The sequence below is a fragment of the Styela clava genome, chromosome 11, assembly GCF_964204865.1.
Source record: "Styela clava chromosome 11, kaStyClav1.hap1.2, whole genome shotgun sequence".
NCBI classification, from domain to species: Eukaryota; Metazoa; Chordata; class Ascidiacea; order Stolidobranchia; family Styelidae; genus Styela; species Styela clava.
The window spans coordinates 1,355,520-1,373,601 of record NC_135260.1 but is presented as its reverse complement, the minus strand read 5'-3'; the positions used below and the strand labels follow the sequence as shown (position 1 = coordinate 1,373,601).

Genomic DNA, 18,082 nt, shown 5'->3' with positions numbered 1-18,082 from the left:
TACTGTACAATGTATCTTAATCAGTTGAAGCAAACACCAAACATTAATTTCATATTATGTGATATATCTTTTTTTCGATCTGAAATAATGTGTACTATGAACAACGCTCAAAGACCATTGCTTTAACCCGTCTGCCCTACACAGCACACCTAATTAAGTAATAATTACATAGTATCGGTATCGGAATATCAGTAATATCGGCCTTTTTGTAGTATCGGCATATCGGTATCGGCGTTTTTAGATGGTATCGGATCGGTATCGGTATCGGCGACAAAAGTGGTATCGGTACATCTCTACTACATGGACGTTTTTTCTCGGAGCTCCCGTAGTATGTGCACCAAGATGGCGCACAACCTGATACCCTAACGTGGTACACATAATATGTTCAGGTTGTGCGCCATCTTTATTGCACATACAACGGAAGCACCTTTTTCTCTCGTCGCGCTTCAAATTGACTCGGTGCAATTATTAAGCCACACCCGCATTCTCTTCTGCTAAATTTTTGTGTAACAATAAAAAAAAAGATGTCCGAAGTTCGTTATATGGCCAGCCGACGAAAAATGTTGCACATCCATTCTTAAGTTATATAACTGTCGTGTATTTAGTTTTCTCCTTAGTATTCTATGACACCGCTTTTTTAGTTTTTGTATTAATTCTCTTATTGCCAATCGCAAATTTGAGTAGCGGATTCACTTCTCACTTTTGCTATATGCCTTTGGGACGCTGTTATTGTTTGAGAAGTCTTTCTTATGATTTGTGAAATATAAATTCGTGTATATATTTTGAAAATTGCTACAGATCGAAACTCGTTTCTGACCGCGGTACAGAAACCAATGATTATATAGCCCTTAGACTTTGTAACCTGGCACTTTTTCCCACCGACTTTCATGAATTAACAGCGTAGCATGTCTTTACACCGTTCGTCGCCGTTACGTTACAATCTGAAGCGACAAAAAAACATCGAAAATCGCAGATACCAAACTGCGTCCGAGGATCGCGAGCGACGAAGGTAATAAGTTACTTTTACAGCATATGGTGTTGAAATATGTTGGTAAATATATAATGTGATCAATCACATAATTTTGACCGTTTAGTGTTTTTACTTAGCTTTATAGGAATGGTCATAAATATTGAGGGCACCGATGCAGCAGAAAAAAAGTTGAATTGACATGGGTATTATCCGAGCCGCCTAAATGGGGCAAATTGGTTGGGATGGGACGAGTCTGGTATTACTGGGATTCCATGAATCCGAGAAATAGGCCAACGTTTAGGCTTGCACGTAATTTACGGAATTACGGAATTATTTCGAGTTACGGAAGGGAAGTTACGAATTACGTAAATTCGTAATTATTGGTCGAGCGCTTTCGCGATTGAAACGAGCTCTCTTTAAAGCAGTCGATGGTAAAAAATGAAAGTTTAATAAGTAGAAGAAGTTAGAGTTTCGGTATTCGCAGCCGTTTTTCTCTCTTTTGCCAATACGTCGCCGTGATAATTAATGTCGCGCCTTTCAAACAGCAATATGACGTTGGAAGAGAAACTGCGTAATGAACCAACACAACTTCGATTTTTCGGCATCGGTAAAGCGATTGAGACGGCAGAGAAACAACAAAACGACGGGATTTCCCGCGGACCGGTAAAAATCCTTTACTTACCGGCGGTTGGGAACCACTGTTCTAGAATACTTGAATCGAATCCAGAATCCCATTCTATTTTTACAGCTACCCGTATTTAAATAGTGGGAATTCCCCACCACAATGCATGATTGCAATAATAATGAGCTAAATTGTAGCCTAAATGTATAACGACCTCTGTACAGTATTTAATTGGAAATGTCCTGATCATTGGATCATATTTAACCAAGGCAACGAGATCAAGTATTTTGACGATCATCTTTTTGTCTTTAACAGTTCAATATTCTCAATTTAACTACTATCAAGTATGAGCCAGTGTGTTTATTCTGTGCGAGATCCATTTTCTATTACAAAATCTTGATGTTCTGTTACCGGTTTTATCGTTTATATCTGTCCGGACTTGGCCTTGCTCAATATGTTTTTAACAATGCCTCGCAATATTTCGGCCAAATATGACTAACTGTCTTCACCAAATGCGGCGACTTAATTTGATTTTATCGTCGATTCGAATACCACCGGCACTCGATCAAACTTGACCGATAGGATCGTCGACTTGAGTTACTAAAAATAAGAAAATTATCTTATTTATATTAACGAAATAAAAAAAAAGGATCTGAGCTTTGTTACACTGCCCGGAAAAGAAAAGATATTCGAACAAAATTACGGAACATGCAAATCTATTGTCTGGTGACCACTTTTTCCATTATGCCTAATGGTGTTGGTTTATTTCACTTTATTTCCCCGTGTAGGATGGATCTTAGATGACTAATGTTTGTCAGAATTTATATTATTTATTAGTTTTGTTCTTAGATTTTGCTAATTTTTTTTAAAAACAAACTTCTGGATCTCAGCGTTTTCTAATGTGGTTAGTTGTATCAGACCGGGATAGATAAGTTATTACAATAATTACTCCATGCCAGCAAACTTTGCACAAACTAATCGACTGTTTTGACAAAGTAGCCTTCGTCAACAATTGTGAAGCTTTTAAAACACAATTTTTTTTTCATCGCATTGTCCCGAGGGCAGGTTTAATCTCCATAATTCGATGTAAATTAGCGCTCAAGCTTTTCCTAATGTCAGTGGGATGAGAGCAGCCTGGACAAACTCTGCCAAAATGGATAAATATTTCTGCATTGCAATCTTATTCTCGTTTGCTGTTGCTATAAATGCATCATTATTATACAATGGGTTATTGGATGGTTCAGGTTGGTGGATATATTAACAAACTTCTTCTTTAGTTAGCATTTTTATTCTATTAATAAGTGGTTTTACCGGTCTAACAGTATTATACAGGGATTACGGTCTGTGAACAAAGTTTATGATAAAAGTTTTCTGTAGGATTCCCGTTAGATAGGCATTTTTTTCAACCCAGTCCATTCCAACAGTGACCTGATAAACTATTGACACCTAGGTACAGTATCAGTATTGATTGACTTAAGAAGTTCGTAGAAAATTATTAAGTGACCTAGATTCTATAGCAATCACATAGTGAGGTTTCGCGCTATCAACAAACGATGGCTGAAAGTATACATAGGTGAACAAAAATATGTTATTTTCTGAGACCTAAGTAAGGCCATAGTAATATCTTGAAATCTGAATACTTTTTAATTGCGAAAATTTTGTTCGGGTTCTCGTAAAGATTACGCCGAGTTGTTTTTTATATGTTATCTCGTAATTATAGTTTAATTCATGTCGCTTTTTTTGCTAATGTAAGTATTTCGTTCCCTTTCTGGTGACATGTTGTTCATATTTTTGTTATCTTTTTGAAAAAATGTTATACTCAAAATGTCTTTTTGGTACAAATTGCTTGCCCATTACTAGATTATGAATCAAAATTTGTCTAGTACAACTATGGCCGGGAAATCCAGTAATTCTCTCCCATCCAATCACACCAGGAGAAATGTACTAACTGGTCATCCTCATACAAAACAATTAACTTTGTATTGTATGGCAGAATGAAACGACCGTATTTTTTTAGGAGATATTTGCGCTAGGGATGATGATTGCACAGAAACGAATGAACTTTGCTATGAAACAGATAATAACCAATGCTGGTGTCCAGCTGGATTTACAGGAGACGGCTGCACAGAACGTAAGTGGAAATGAATAATAAGATAACCGATACTCTATCTATACATAGACATGGGTTATATAACATAAAATACTCACTCACGGTATATTGAAATAAGGGCGCTTCCGGAGTAAGTAAACCAAGATGGCGGACACCGGAACGTAGTATATATGTACCAGGTTAGGCCATGATTTTATTCCAATTTCCCTATTTTTAGTTCTTACAAGTTCGGGGACTAGCCAAGTGACTCCCGTAGTATTTGTACCTGAAATTATGGCGTAACCCTAACCTGATACACATACTACGTTCCGGTGTCCGCCAAGTATGTTTTGATTTTGCTATTTAGTGTTAAGCTTTGCATTCAATAACAAATCGGTGATAAAAATCACTTGGGAAAAAATAATGTTTAACGTCACGAAACTATATCAACTCCCACCCAACATATTGTAAACAATTTTATATCAAATCATTTATGCCAGGACGTCACTTATATTTCAAAAAACCCAAATACGGCATCGTGTTTTCCAAAACGACTAGAAAGTTCATTATCATAAACTTGTAGAAAAATAGCTAAAGGGAATTTTTAGTAAAATTGCGATTCTATTTTAATAATAGTACGAGCTTGGAAAAAATTTACTATTGAAAAAAATCTGAATTCTTATCCCATATACGACTTCCAGCTAACACTGATTTTATCGACGAACGATGCGGACCACCACCACCGCCGTCCCCACCTTGTTCTACTAAAGATTTGAACTTCTGCTCTAGAGGTTGTACCGATGGGACTATATGCTGTTCAACAGGATGTGTCATAGAGTGTGTAGATCCTCCCGGTAAGAATTGCTTTTGTGAATCCATTTTCTCCGCTTTTTATGAGAGCCGACCCTTTTCAGCAGATAATGCATGGGATTTCTGTCGCTTTAAATATTCAATCCATAATGATACAAGCATTTAAAATGTCCGCGGTTCATCTGCGATTCATGGATAAATTTATTCATGATTATTCATTGTCTATTTTTTATTGGGTGTGTCACATATTCATACATAAGAAAGCCTTAGATAAATGTATAGACTGCTAGATCAGGGGTAAGTTGCCGACCCATGTGCTAGATGATAACATTTTTTGAAAATGCTTTTTACGGTAAACTGTAATTAATCTTAAATTCGCGGATGTTTGATCTGATGATTTTATTATGACAGTAATTTTGTTGCTCATTCAAACTTTATTGGAACGAAGTGGATCTATAGATAGTTTTGATATTATATTGTTGTTGTTGGATTTTTATTTCTATCCTTATGAAAGAAATCGCTTTTCTCTTCAGTTACCGGACCAATTGCTTTACAATTTTCTATGGTTAATTTTTTTTTTCTTTCTGAAAGGCTATTACTTTTATTTATTTCAAACGTTTTTGTCGACTTTATGGGATTCGCTTTTTGTGTGCGACGACGTCATCAAAGTCTTCTCGTGGTAAATCCTCTCTAAACTCAATTCAAATGTATTTCGAGTGGTATAATGAGTTAAGATAAAAACAGCATTTGAAATAAAAAAATATTATATTACCACGGTTGCAAAAATCGAAAATACAGGTCAAATATCTGAAAGCCACAATTTTTCTCAGCGAATTAACATTTAACTCAGTTGGGTAACAACTAACAATGTCTGAGGTTTGATTTTATCGGAATCAATTTTAAACGCTCCAAGCTTCACAATAAATATCCGATAACAAGCAGTACGAGATAACCTGACGAAAGAGAAAAACATTGACTCGAAATTTTATAATGAATATAACTGAACACGGCCGAAGCTTTTATCTATTTTCTTTAAAACAACGGGCGGTGGAGACTGTCGGGAACGTGCACAATACTTAGCTGTTCGAGTTACCACCCATTGCTCAGGAGTGGCTTGTCCGGCGGTTCTAAACGGGGGGCCACGGAGCAGTCAAAAAAAGGGGGATAATGCTAGGCGAAAACCTGAATTTACTTTTCTGTTTCAAGACAGCTCTCCGTTCCTTCCTAGTTCCATATCTTGGTAAGGTTATTTCATGCAGGTAAGGAGGTCACTTTGTTGAGCATGAACTATTTGAACATAAAGGGATTCGGAATCTACCAATCAAAACAACACACTATCAATTCTTTGGAATGATAAACAGGGGGCCATGAGTGCTAAAAGCATCCGGAAGGGGGCCACGAGCCAAACTTGGATACCACTGGTCTAGTCTAAACATTGTGACATTCTTCTAAATATTTGAGTCAAGAACAAAATTTGGTGTATGATTCGTGTTTCGAGGTTTTAATCATAAACACCTCGAGTAAATGTGACAAGTAGAGCTGATAATTTCAGGGTAAACACCTTAACTGGTAACCAAGTAAAATGAAACGGTTAACCGCAGTGTGATGTTTGATGTAATAATTTACAATTTTAGCTTGTTACGTCACAATGGTTACAAAGCTATTTCGCGTGATTTCATCCCGGTATCGCTCGAAATTATTCGCGGATAGTTTCATGATCGCTCTGCTGCAAAAGATATGCAGCGTACTTCGGACATATGGAAGTATTATAGTAAACCCGATTCCGTTATTAAATGTCATTTATGTGACAAATTTTTAGTGTTCGACGCGCAAATTCTACTTTGAGATATCATAGATAGAGAAAAACAACATCAACTGCGCACTTTGTTGAATGACATTGAATGTGAATGTCGTGTGTTTTTTATACTCGCGTGTTATTAGCATCCCTGTATTGGAACGTATAGTAACCATATTCACGACCTGCAGTGACAATTGGACATGCTGTCGTGTGTAGCCATAGGAATAAGTCTTTTTGTGGTAAATTTCCTCGAAAGTTAATACAAATATATTTCAAGCGTTATAATGAGTTAAAATACAAACAGCATTTAAGATGAAAAAATATTTTATTATCATGGTTGCAGAAATCTATGTCTACATGATAGTTACAACTCGTTTAAGGCTTTGTTCAAAGTAATTCCATAAGTTTTTTCCCACAAATAAGCGTAACTCATAAAACTTACAGATCTCTATCGAAACGCTCTTTAAGGGCAAAAAAAGTTTTGCAAAAATCAAAAACACAGGTCAAATATCTGCAATGTCACATTTATTTTTTGCAATGGATTATTAATTGGCTAGGTTTCGTAACAACTAACGATGTCTGAAGTTTGATTTTATCGGAATCAATTTTAAACACCACAAGCCTCACAATAAACGTCTTGTACATGCAGTACTCACACAATAGTCTGATTAAAGAGGATTTATTTGACAGTTCTTTGATCTGATTAAAAAGGATTTCCGAGGATTTATTTGACAGTTCTTTGATGTGATTAAAAAGGGTTTCTTTGACCACAATCCTCTTTAATCAGATTATCGTGTGAGTACTGTTTGTACAATACGTTTATTTTGAGGCTTGTCGTGTTTAAAATTGATTCCGATAAAATCAAATCTCAGACAACGTTAGTTGTTACGAAACCGAGCTAAATGTTAATTCGCTGTAAAAAATAATTGTGGCAATTATTAGTCCATTGGCTCAGTTTCGTAACAACTAACGATGTCTGAGATTTGATTTTATCGGAATCAATTTTAAACACAAGCCTTACAATAAACGTCCTGTACAAGCAGTACTTACACGATAATCTGATTAAAGAGGATATTTTTGACATGAAATGTTATATTGAACATAATTAAACACGACCGAAGCTTTGCTCAATTTTCTTTAAAAACTACGGGTCGTGGAGAGTGTCGGGAACGTGCACGTTGCTGTTCAAGTTACTTATTGCTCAGAAATGTCCAGTCTAAACATTGTCTGAAAAGTCTAAAAACATATATTTTTGACTTTTCAACATCTGAAATTTCATTGAAATACTCTGGTAAATATGGCTTCAAACTTTGATCAGAAAACCAGCTCAAAGCAGTTCTTTCTTTGTAATTTTTATAAAAAAAATATTTTTTAAATTTCAACATTCGCCCTTATGTATTGAAATCAGATGCGTAGCGGAGAAATCAGAAGTTTCTGAAACAGTCGATAAGATTGCGCTACTCGTCAATTTTCTGCTGCGAATAATATTTAATACATACTAGCATTCAAAATGCCGCGTTATGTTGTTTTGAAAGTGTTAATGTAACTCACGATGGCGTCGAAGACATAAATACAATACTACTACTACAAAACACAACGGCAGTTCGTGGACATAATCATGAGCGATAAACTATCCGTTATGGCTTTTAGAGAAATAGCAATTTCTGTGCTAAGATCCAAAATATTACAATTTATTTCAGTACAATAAAAATTTTGATTGAACACAGTTGATTGAACATTGATAAGCCGGGAAAAGGTTAAGTGCATCCCCGATAGTGAGTTAAGAATGGATAACAAGGTCCATCACGAGCACAAAATAAATTTGATTTGCGAATTCACTTATTCTATCATCGCCTGGTCACTGATGATCGCATGATTCCGCACCGGGCGTACAGTTTCAAATTTTTCAATTCTATATCACATTTATTAAGTTTGATTTGGTAGTGCAGACTGTAATTTTAGCTTTGATATATATTTTCCAAAATTTGAAGCGAATTTCAAAATTCAGGAATGTTCTTACGGGGTTACGCCTCGAGTGAATATGACAATTTCTTAGTGTCAAGCGATATTATGATGTAAACTGTAGAAAAATTTGAACATTTTTACATCAACTCACCCAATTGTCGCAAATGCGCGCTCGCCTTCATATTGTTTTGCGAAGGTAAAAACAAATATCTGCAAAATCACAATGATTGTTTACATAGTTAAAATTTAACGACTTGATTCATCAGTGATTTCATAATGCTATAAACTCTAACCCAGTAATTTTGTCTGTCATCATAGCATTTATTCCGACTACGAATATATATAAATAAACACGACCGAAGCTTTTTCTATTTTTTTTTAAACAGCGGCCGTGGACTTTGTCGGGAATGTGTACGATAAATGAATCCTCAGGAATGTCAGGTCTAGACATTGTGACATTCTTCTGAATATTTAATTCAAGAACAAAATTCTGTGTATGATTCGTCATTGCAAATCGAGAGCTTATTACGGCACTCCAGAAGTAAGTGCTCCGAACCGAACTCGTAATAGAACTAAAATAAGGAAAATCGGAATAAAATTATGGCCTAACCTCAACCCGGTACACATATTACGGAATCGCGTAGTTTAATTTGGAGCGTGGTTTTAATACTAATTTAATACAGAACTGGTAAACTTGGTGTTAAGGGTATTAATTATAAAAACCTCGAGTAAATGTGACGAGTTCTTAGTGCCAAGCGAACGTTTTTACATCAACTCAGCCAATTGTCTCAGTGCGCGCTCGCCTTCACATTGTTTTGCAAAGATATAAAACCAAACCAACAGTTGGAGTTACGTGAAAATAACTACCTTTCCTTGTTCTATGCCTTAACACAAGGATGCTGTAGCAAGAGTGAAAATGACTATTCTATTTATTCAAGAGTTTTGCTGCACACTAATACATTTGAATAAAAATATATAAAAACCATTATATGCAAAATCACAATAATTGTTCACACAGTTGGGCCTGGTAAAATTAAACGGTTCGATTCATCACTGATTTTATAATGCTAAATTCCAATATTTTTATTTGTCATCATACCATTTATTCCTGTGATGTTATCGGAGTATTTGGTTGTATTAATATTTAAGCTCAATAATAGGCCACTTATTACTTCGTTTTATTGATGTTGTGACCTTTCACTTCATTTTATTGATATTCAGAAAAAACCTGCACAACAACCGCGAATTGTTCGGCAAATAATGTGTGCGCTCAAGACGAGTCCGTAAAAGTTTGTCGATGTCCACTTGGATATACAGGAGATGATTGTATGGAACGTTAGTATTCGATGTTTTGTTTGCATTTCTCAGAATTTCGACTTTATCTAGTCTAGTGATGTGAGAATAGGTGAAACGAGAATATCGTTCAGAGACCGAAGACTTATCGATCGAAAGTTATGGGGATACCCCAAAACAGCGCTTTTACTCCATAGTGACACCTTGTGTCCCATCACTAATCAATTGAAAACTCGCTAATTTGACGACATAATTCATCCAAAATCAATAGGCTTCTGATCCGAGATATGATGAATGCATATGCAGAATTTGGAGCAAATTCATCCTCGCTTTCGTGAGATATCGCGTGTATCTCACAGACAAACAAACAGACAAATACCTATCAACATACTTAACGATCTTAAGATCGATAAGTAAGAAAAATATATTGTTCAACAGGACAAGATGGCATCGACGACAGATGTCCCCTTCCCGATAATCTGATTGATGTTTGCGTGGCTTCCCAAGTAGACAACCAGTGTTCTGAAGATAATCCATGTCCGGATGGAGAAATATGCTGTCCAGGAGCGAATGGATGTTCAACCAACTGTATTCCAATAGGTCAGTGCTATAGATACTAATACCTTTGTCGTGCACTACTATTTCAGGAGTATTTGCTCGTGTTGTGATTTTAAAACCGATAAAAAGTCATTTCATGTAGTAGGCTAAAGTTTACTTTAAACCAATATAAATAATGGATTTGGTTTCAATAGTTATTCAAATAGCCTCTGCTGTAGAGGGCATATTAGTATATTGCCTATTTGATTTTTAATTCAAACAATTCACCAAGTTAGAATATATATTTCTTTCATTTAATATCTCAAGTTTAAATTGAAGCAATGGTTATAGTTACGACATACAATTAAAGTCGCATTGATTATTCAATGCTATTGCACAGGCCATGAAAACATGTCGCCATCTGAAACAGCTCAGATCCATTGGTCAAATGTGATAAGAGAGTTATAATACGATGAAAACAGCATGAAAAATAAATTATTACTAGGGTTTAGATAGATAGAATGATCATACATGGTAGTGAGTGACTGCTAGTTCAGGGTTTCGTTATATTCTAACGTGTTTAGTCACGAACACACCAAATATCTGCAATGCCACATTTATTTTTTCAGTGAATTAATACTTAGCTCAGTTTCGTATGAACTAACGATGTATCGGAAATAATTTTACTCCAAACTCCAAGCTTTATCATAAATATCCCGCAACAAATAGTACTCGATAATCTGATGAAAGTGAAAATCATTTGACACGAAATATTATAAAACGAATACGAATATAAATAAACAGGACCGAAGAGTTTTCTATTTTGTTTATTAGAACAGCCGGTTGTGGTCGCTCGTGGGTTGTGTCGGGAATGTGTACGATAAATGAATGCTCAGGAATGTCAAATCTAAACATTGTGACATTATTCTAAATATTAAAAACAATACAAAATACGGTGTGAAAAGTCTTAAGTTCAAACTACTAATTAAACTAGCTAGATTTAATCTGACTCCAAAACAGAAGGGTTAATAGGTTAGCGTGTTCTATTTGAGATGTCTGTTAATTTGATATAACAGAAAAAGAACCAGAAAATGCTTCTATAAGATTTTATTTATTTTGATAATATATTACAATAAACTTAAGTCAATTGAACCAACTCACAATTCTAAGTTATTATTATTGACAGTTGAAATTTTGGCGTAATTCAACAATTGTGCTCGAGGTCGCATTAAAAAGGGTACACACTTTTTAATATCACTCGTTAAAAATCGTCTCTTCCTTTATTATGTTAAAGATCATTCGTTTTCACGAGCAGGGTTTGCTCTTTGTCATTGCAAACCGACAGCTCTTCTTCCTATACTTTACCATAGCAAAATTCCAGATTGATACTAAAAATTTAGTGCCAAATGTGATAACATATTGTTACTATGCAGGCTGTAAAGACCCCGTTGATCATAAAACATGCACCGACCAGAACAAAATCTGCATAGACGACGATTCTACTGCCGGTTTCGACTGTAAATGTCCTTTCGGATACAGCGGCGCCATGTGTGCCACACGTGAGTTTTCATACTTTATTGAATACAAAACCATTTTTCATAATATTTTTTGGTTTTTGTCACCCTAAACTGACCACAGCTGCATAATTAATGTATCGTAATTCACAATCCAGAATTGTATATTATAAGGAAAAATAGCAGAAGGCACAAATGCTGCTCATTGTGAACTAGGCGTCCAAATGACTAATAAGTTTTTATTACATATCCAGGAATTGCCGGTTTTGATGAGAAATGTCCTTTTCCCGAAGTTCCTGGAGATGCTTGTGATGAGATTGAAACTCCGACCTGTACGAAAGCTGACGATTGTGAAGACGATAAAGTATGCTGTTCTACAGGTTGTGGAACGGCTTGTGTGGATCTTTCAGGTAAGCAATTCAAGGCATGACCGAGTTCACGTAATCAAGCGATATTTTTACACTCGAATTAGTTGAAACATTAATAAACATCATTTAAAAAAGGATTGAACAAGGCCCAGGAAGGCCTAGGCAATGTTGGTTTCTGTTTTCGGTGCGTTGGCGCAATGTGATTACATGTAGAGTAGGCAAACTGAGAAATTGAGAATTTGAGTAGGTTATGAGGAACTGAGCTATCTATGTTCAAAAGGCTGTTGGTGCTTGGCTCGACTTTTTGAAAAAAAAAAAAAATAAATAAACTTGTTTTTGTTTCAGATCCAAAACCGAAAGGAAAGAAACCAAAATTACCAGTGGCACCAGTTGGTTGCCCACCAAAGCGATGTGTTTGTTCAAAGAACCTCGGTGCAATTTGTAAACCAAATAAAAGAGGTTGCGGCGCCAATATTCGTGATCAACACACTGGAAAACGCATCACACAATATTGTAAGTATACTCGATTCTAGGAATGTACTGTTGGTAGGAAATTTACGATCTTAATCGGCGATTGGTCAATGTAAAATGTTAATAAAAACGGGTAGGCCATCACACCTGAAACTTCTATGGGGATAATTGTTTTATTTTGGTTAACATAACTTCGCGTAAAATAGCCCCGAGGCATTTCACTACAACTATCCAGTTTTAATATATTTTATCTCAGCTCCACGTGTGATTAGGACATTTTCATGCATTGGTTGTTTAGTATGTAAATTGGTCATTTTTCACTATTTATTTATTGTATTGTACTGCGATCGTTGTTGGTGGCTGTTAAATTAAAGTGTCTGACAAAGACGTGGGGAATTGGGCAGTCGAGGCGCTGCTGTTGATACTCGTCGTTTACCGACAGGCGATAAGCTGTCGTCTACAAGCCAATACACTTTTTAAAACCCTAAACATATGTCTTTCCTGGAACCAAAAAGTTAATAAGACAATAGTTCTTGCCGCATCAGTTCCCATTTTTTCCACTGCGTAGCCTGAGACCCCAAAAATTGAGTCTCAAATAGCAGATGAGGCAACATTTTAAATACAGAATCCAACGTGTAAACAAGCCGAGACAATCATGGACTTATCACTCTTTTTGTGTTACAGGCAAATGCGATCCATGGTATCAGATATACAGCCCTTGCTCCAAGAACAAATGTTTCGACGTGAATGGAAATGCATTAGTGTGCCCAGGTCATCCGAACGCTAGATGTCGCGTGACTCAGTGTGGAAGATGCCAGGCATATTGGATCGATATTCATACAGGAAAACAGGTCAAGTGCAAGAGAGGACAACCAGGTATCTCATGACACTATCTCATTAAACTGAAAATCATAAACGATTGGCTTTGACCCTAACCCTTGGCTTCGGGAAACTAACTTTTAACAGTAAAAATATTAATAAAAATAATTAGTTTCGGTTGTAATCGATTTGAAGAGTGAAATTACGACTACGCACGCGCTGGTCAATGGCATTGCGAGTGTTATGCATTTTTTCGTGGAAAATCAATTTACAAAATGATGAAAATAAAGAACTTTAGAATATTGAAAACATGAGGTTAGCCGCGCAGAAGCAGCTCAACCTAATTTCTGAACTCTGAAGTTGATCAATTAAAAAGTAGAATTGGAAATGCTTGTTAATATTTGTTATTCCATAATCTATAGCAGGGGTGTGCAAAGTGCGGCCCGCGGGCCAAATGCGGCCCGCAAGGGAAAATTGTGCGGCCCGCGGAGGCAACTGGAGAGCAGTTTAAAAAAAATAATATTAAAAGATACAAAAGTTATCTGAGTTTTGGTTACAGCCTATCGGTTGATTTTGCCTAAATTCAACCTAGAATAAGATTTGACAGCAAATTATTTGAAATGAATCTTGGCGTATTTTACAGAAAACATCTCAACCAAAATAACTTTCCACATTTGAAAAAAACCATGGCTTCAAATATATCACTTTTCAGTAACATATTTTTTTTCTAAAATGGGCGTCCTTTAGAATTGCTAGCACTTCCATTTAAGCAAATTTGGATAAAAGTAGTCGGGAAAAGAATCCAGCAGCAAATTTCTCACTGAATTCGTTTAAATTGGGTGTGACAGTATATTTGAATTACAGTTTTAAGGAGTTTATGCATTTCAACTCATCATTTCTGCAAGGACCCCCAATGATGACATGAGATCAATAACAAAAAGACATTATTTTGTGCCTGCAACTAATAGAAAGCCTGTGTAGGTGCGGCCGGCGGTTTCACCCGGTTATTGATAATTGGCCCGAGTGCGAAAAAGGTTGCACACCCCTGTTCTATAGTATATTATTGCGCTCCATTGAATCCTATTGTGGGAGTTCTGAGTGGTAGTCAATTAGGCCAAACGTTTATGTATATGATAAGATTATTTATTAGGACTCGTGAAGCTGTGCTAATAGTTGCTTTTAAATTGTATGGTATTTCCAATTTAGCATTTAATATATTTCAGGTGCAGCATGTGGACCCGGAGAGATTCCGGTTCTAGGATGTCCAGATGTATGTCAACATATTAAGTGCTCGAATTATCCGTATGCAACTTGTAGAGTTCGAGCTTGTAATGGGTGCACGGCAAAGTACACCTACCTGGGAAGAGATGTCACGTCAGATTGTCATCAAGTCGTGGGATAAGAATGACTGTTAACACTCACACTGGACTGGAAAACACTTTGAAACAAAAAAACTATTTTGAGCTAATAACTCTGATTTATTCAAAAACACAACAAACTTTACTGGAAAATTCAGTTTAAATTTATAAAATAAAAATTAGAATATTAAACCAGGGGGGTTGCCCCCATCCCCTTAAAATGTAAATAAACCTATTTTGGTACTCCCGAAATATGTGAATCAACGAAGTATGTGTACTGGGTTGGAGTTGGACCATAATTTTATTCCCATTTCATTATTTCAGTTCCATACCGCGTTCAGGGACTAGCCAAATGACTCCCATATCATTTGTACCTGAAATTACGGCCTGAACCTGGTACCCATACTATGTTCCGGTGTCCATCGTCTTGGTTCACATATTCCGGGAGTACCCCCATTTTTCTGTTTCATACACAGAAATCTTTTGCAGATTGAAACGGTTTTTGACCCTCAAGAGTCAAGACCATTAAAATCCCACGAGTCAAGAATCTTGAAACACACCCGGACCTGCTTGCTTTTACGGTCAAACTTGGTCATTAGGAATTTCAGAACACCAATTTTAAAATTACTGGCCACGCCCTGTAATCAGCTCCGGGCAAAATGAAGTCAAATCGCCCAGACGACTACACAATAAACCTGAAAATACCCTTTTTCTTGCCGTTTTCTTAAATCCATTCATGCAAGGCATGGTTCATTCACACACAAAACTTTTTTTACCCATGATGTCCTAAAACTTCCCTTGAGGTTTTTTAGAATTTCTCTATTCATCGAGATGGAGCTAAAGGGTAAATCGAGATCAATAAATTACGTGTGCGATCTGATGCCAAAATCTTTACAAATTTCCTGTGTTATGAATGTGTTTAAAGTAAATAGTTTGCATTGTAATGTATATTGATAAAAAATGTAGTATTCATATACCTTATGTATATGCTTTGTTACTTATTTGCCTTCCAGAAGAGTTGCATTTTCGTTGTTTTTATGAACTTCAACTATTCATGAATAATCATCGTATTCTCATTTACCGGTCTTTCATCGCAGGCAGAATATTTTAATAAATACATTGTTTGGTGAAGTATTGCTAATAGCCGTTGTGGTCTGGTTTCAACATTTAGGCAGCGATCTGCACCTAACGTCTGTTTCTGTTTGTCTATGGTATGATCTGAGCAAAAATTTAAATGTCTCACGTCGAATTGTGGTACTAAAAGATTTGTACATGAAAGAATTAAGTCTTCATAAGTGTGGTACTATACTTCAACCATTGCTATACTCTAATTAATAAAGGTATCTCGGTACTCCCGAAGTACGTGAACCAAGATGGCGGACACCGAAACGTAATATGTGTACCAGGTTAGGGTTAGACCATAATTTTATTCCAATCCTCCCTAGTGTCCCCATCATGGTTCACATACTTGGAGAGTACCGGCGTCTCTGCTTGTATGGTGCCTAAGTCGAGTGAGACCATAAAACACCCATGTGGAAAGTAAGCATATGTAACTTACCCACCTTCATGTATCGAATGAGTCTATATAAGTCGAGTACTATATAGCCATTGCTATATTAAAAAGTGTTCCCGGTTGTCTGGGCCTTGATCTGGGAGAAAAGCTAAAACGCTTCGAGGAAAAGTGTAGTACTGAAATGTGTTATTTTATGCGTGGTACTCCATCGTTATGATTGGGTAAATAATTTCTTTTTTGCTTGTCTAGTGCCTCATTCTTAGCGAAAACGTATAACGCCTTATGTAAGAAGTTTGGTACCGTCAGTTGCCAAACGCTGGATTTAAAATATGAGGTTTCTAGCACATATTGCTCCATTGACGGTAACATATTCGTTTTTGCTTATAATCGTTGCTATGAGCGAAAAAGAATAGTTAACTATGAGAAAGCAGACAAGCTTCAAAACATATAAATATTCCTACATAAGTACGCCCTGGTGACGTTTTCGTCTATTGTACTTAATTTTTTTGGTAGCAATTTCAATTGATTTTGAGCTTTGCGTAATAATCCCGTAAAAAAGAGATGTGAATTGTTTTCGCTTTTCGTCGTCATCAAAGAGGATCAATTATACTTTAGAAAGATTTTTACGTCCTTGTGCCTTTGCAGTGACGGATATTTTGGATGACGTAATCAGGTGGGGGTCGTGAATGTAATGTGCAAAAAATGCACGTCAGCTGGATGTGGCCGTGGGTGTGTTGCTCTGATACACTAGATTCTGACTAGAACAACAATCTTACATGTGAAACTTTTTTATATACATCTATCTCAGCGACGTGTATGGGGAAAAAATGCATCATTGTTACTATCTCTCTAGGCTCTTATCATTCAGGCAAATCACGCTTTATTAATTTTTAAACACGAACGAGTAGGATAGCATACCCAAAAAGGTGCCGGTAGGAAAATATCAATGGGTACCTGTTTCAATTTGTTCTTGTAACTTGGCCGGCATATCATTCCTTCAAGTAGTCGAACTTCATTGATAATCCATCCACATACTGACATAATGTATAAATCCATAAAACACTCAAATACCATACACCTCTCAATGCATCCTGACCGGTCTCAGTTAAAAAAAAAAAACTGCGAGCTGAAAATATTATTGTTACTGTTGCCAGATATTTAACCGAGTAACCAATGATCCATAAGAGGCCAGGGGAGAATGGTTGAAATATACTATTATGCACAAAAAACAATATTTCAAATTTTCCGTACTTTAGGATAAAAGGGGGTGCGCCAGAAGGCTGTAATTTTCGATTTTTGAGTTTTCTTCGATTTCTACGGGACCTAATGTGTTTTTAAACGAGAACCGTTTTCATTCGACCGCATTTATTATTTCCTATCCTCATTCTCTTGTTTTTTATTACTCATGATAACATGAACAAATATTAAATGTTTTTGATGACTGCAGTCGATATATTTTAGCTTAAAAGCCTAATCCAAAATTTTGGCTTTTTATCGATACAGTACTTGAAGGTTTGTCTGCTCCCTTGACTTTGCAATAAGTTTTTATTTGTTTACTTTCATCGAATATTTTGTCGTTTATTATGCCAATCATGGATTCGTAATAAACCTATAATTATGGGAAGTAGCTAAAATTTAGTTGGTTATATGCCACAGAGAAACAGACAGAAAGAGATATTTCTCCGCGAATATAGCGTGAGTGATCGGAATCTCATAATACTATTACAGGTATCAGCAGAGCAGAGGCCAAAAATCAGCATCAAACAAGGGCATCATCATAGTACATGAAAGCATAAAATAAGTTGAAATATTAACTATAAATAGACCAATCACGCAAATTATACGAGGAAACTTGAAAGTCTATTAGATTAGAGTCTAATAAGCATCTAGTGGACATAAACCCACGGGTACGTGTGCCAATATCGCCCTTCGTAAGTCAATAATCATTACATGGC

General features: G+C 36.2%; 1 protein-coding gene and 1 long non-coding RNA gene across 2 annotated transcripts in view; both read left to right on the top strand.

The window, feature by feature from the left end:
- Window positions 1-15,756, top strand: part of LOC120348112 (uncharacterized) — a 121,945-nt gene extending 106,189 nt beyond the window's left edge. Inside the window, exons 8-14 of the mRNA XM_078117650.1 lie at window positions 9,476-9,589; window positions 9,986-10,147; window positions 11,518-11,643; window positions 11,853-12,008; window positions 12,312-12,479; window positions 13,122-13,313; window positions 14,480-15,756. Of these exons, the coding sequence (XP_077973776.1) occupies window positions 9,476-9,589; window positions 9,986-10,147; window positions 11,518-11,643; window positions 11,853-12,008; window positions 12,312-12,479; window positions 13,122-13,313; window positions 14,480-14,658 (1,097 nt within the window). The 3' untranslated portion in view covers window positions 14,659-15,756. The remainder of the gene's footprint in view (window positions 1-9,475; window positions 9,590-9,985; window positions 10,148-11,517; window positions 11,644-11,852; window positions 12,009-12,311; window positions 12,480-13,121; window positions 13,314-14,479) is intronic.
- On the top strand, window positions 2,449-3,997 carry LOC144429565 (uncharacterized). Its single transcript, XR_013478854.1, has 3 exons — window positions 2,449-2,836; window positions 3,610-3,723; window positions 3,920-3,997. It is a non-coding gene; the product is annotated as an uncharacterized LOC144429565 (long non-coding RNA).
- Window positions 15,757-18,082: the final 2,326 nt, after the last annotated feature.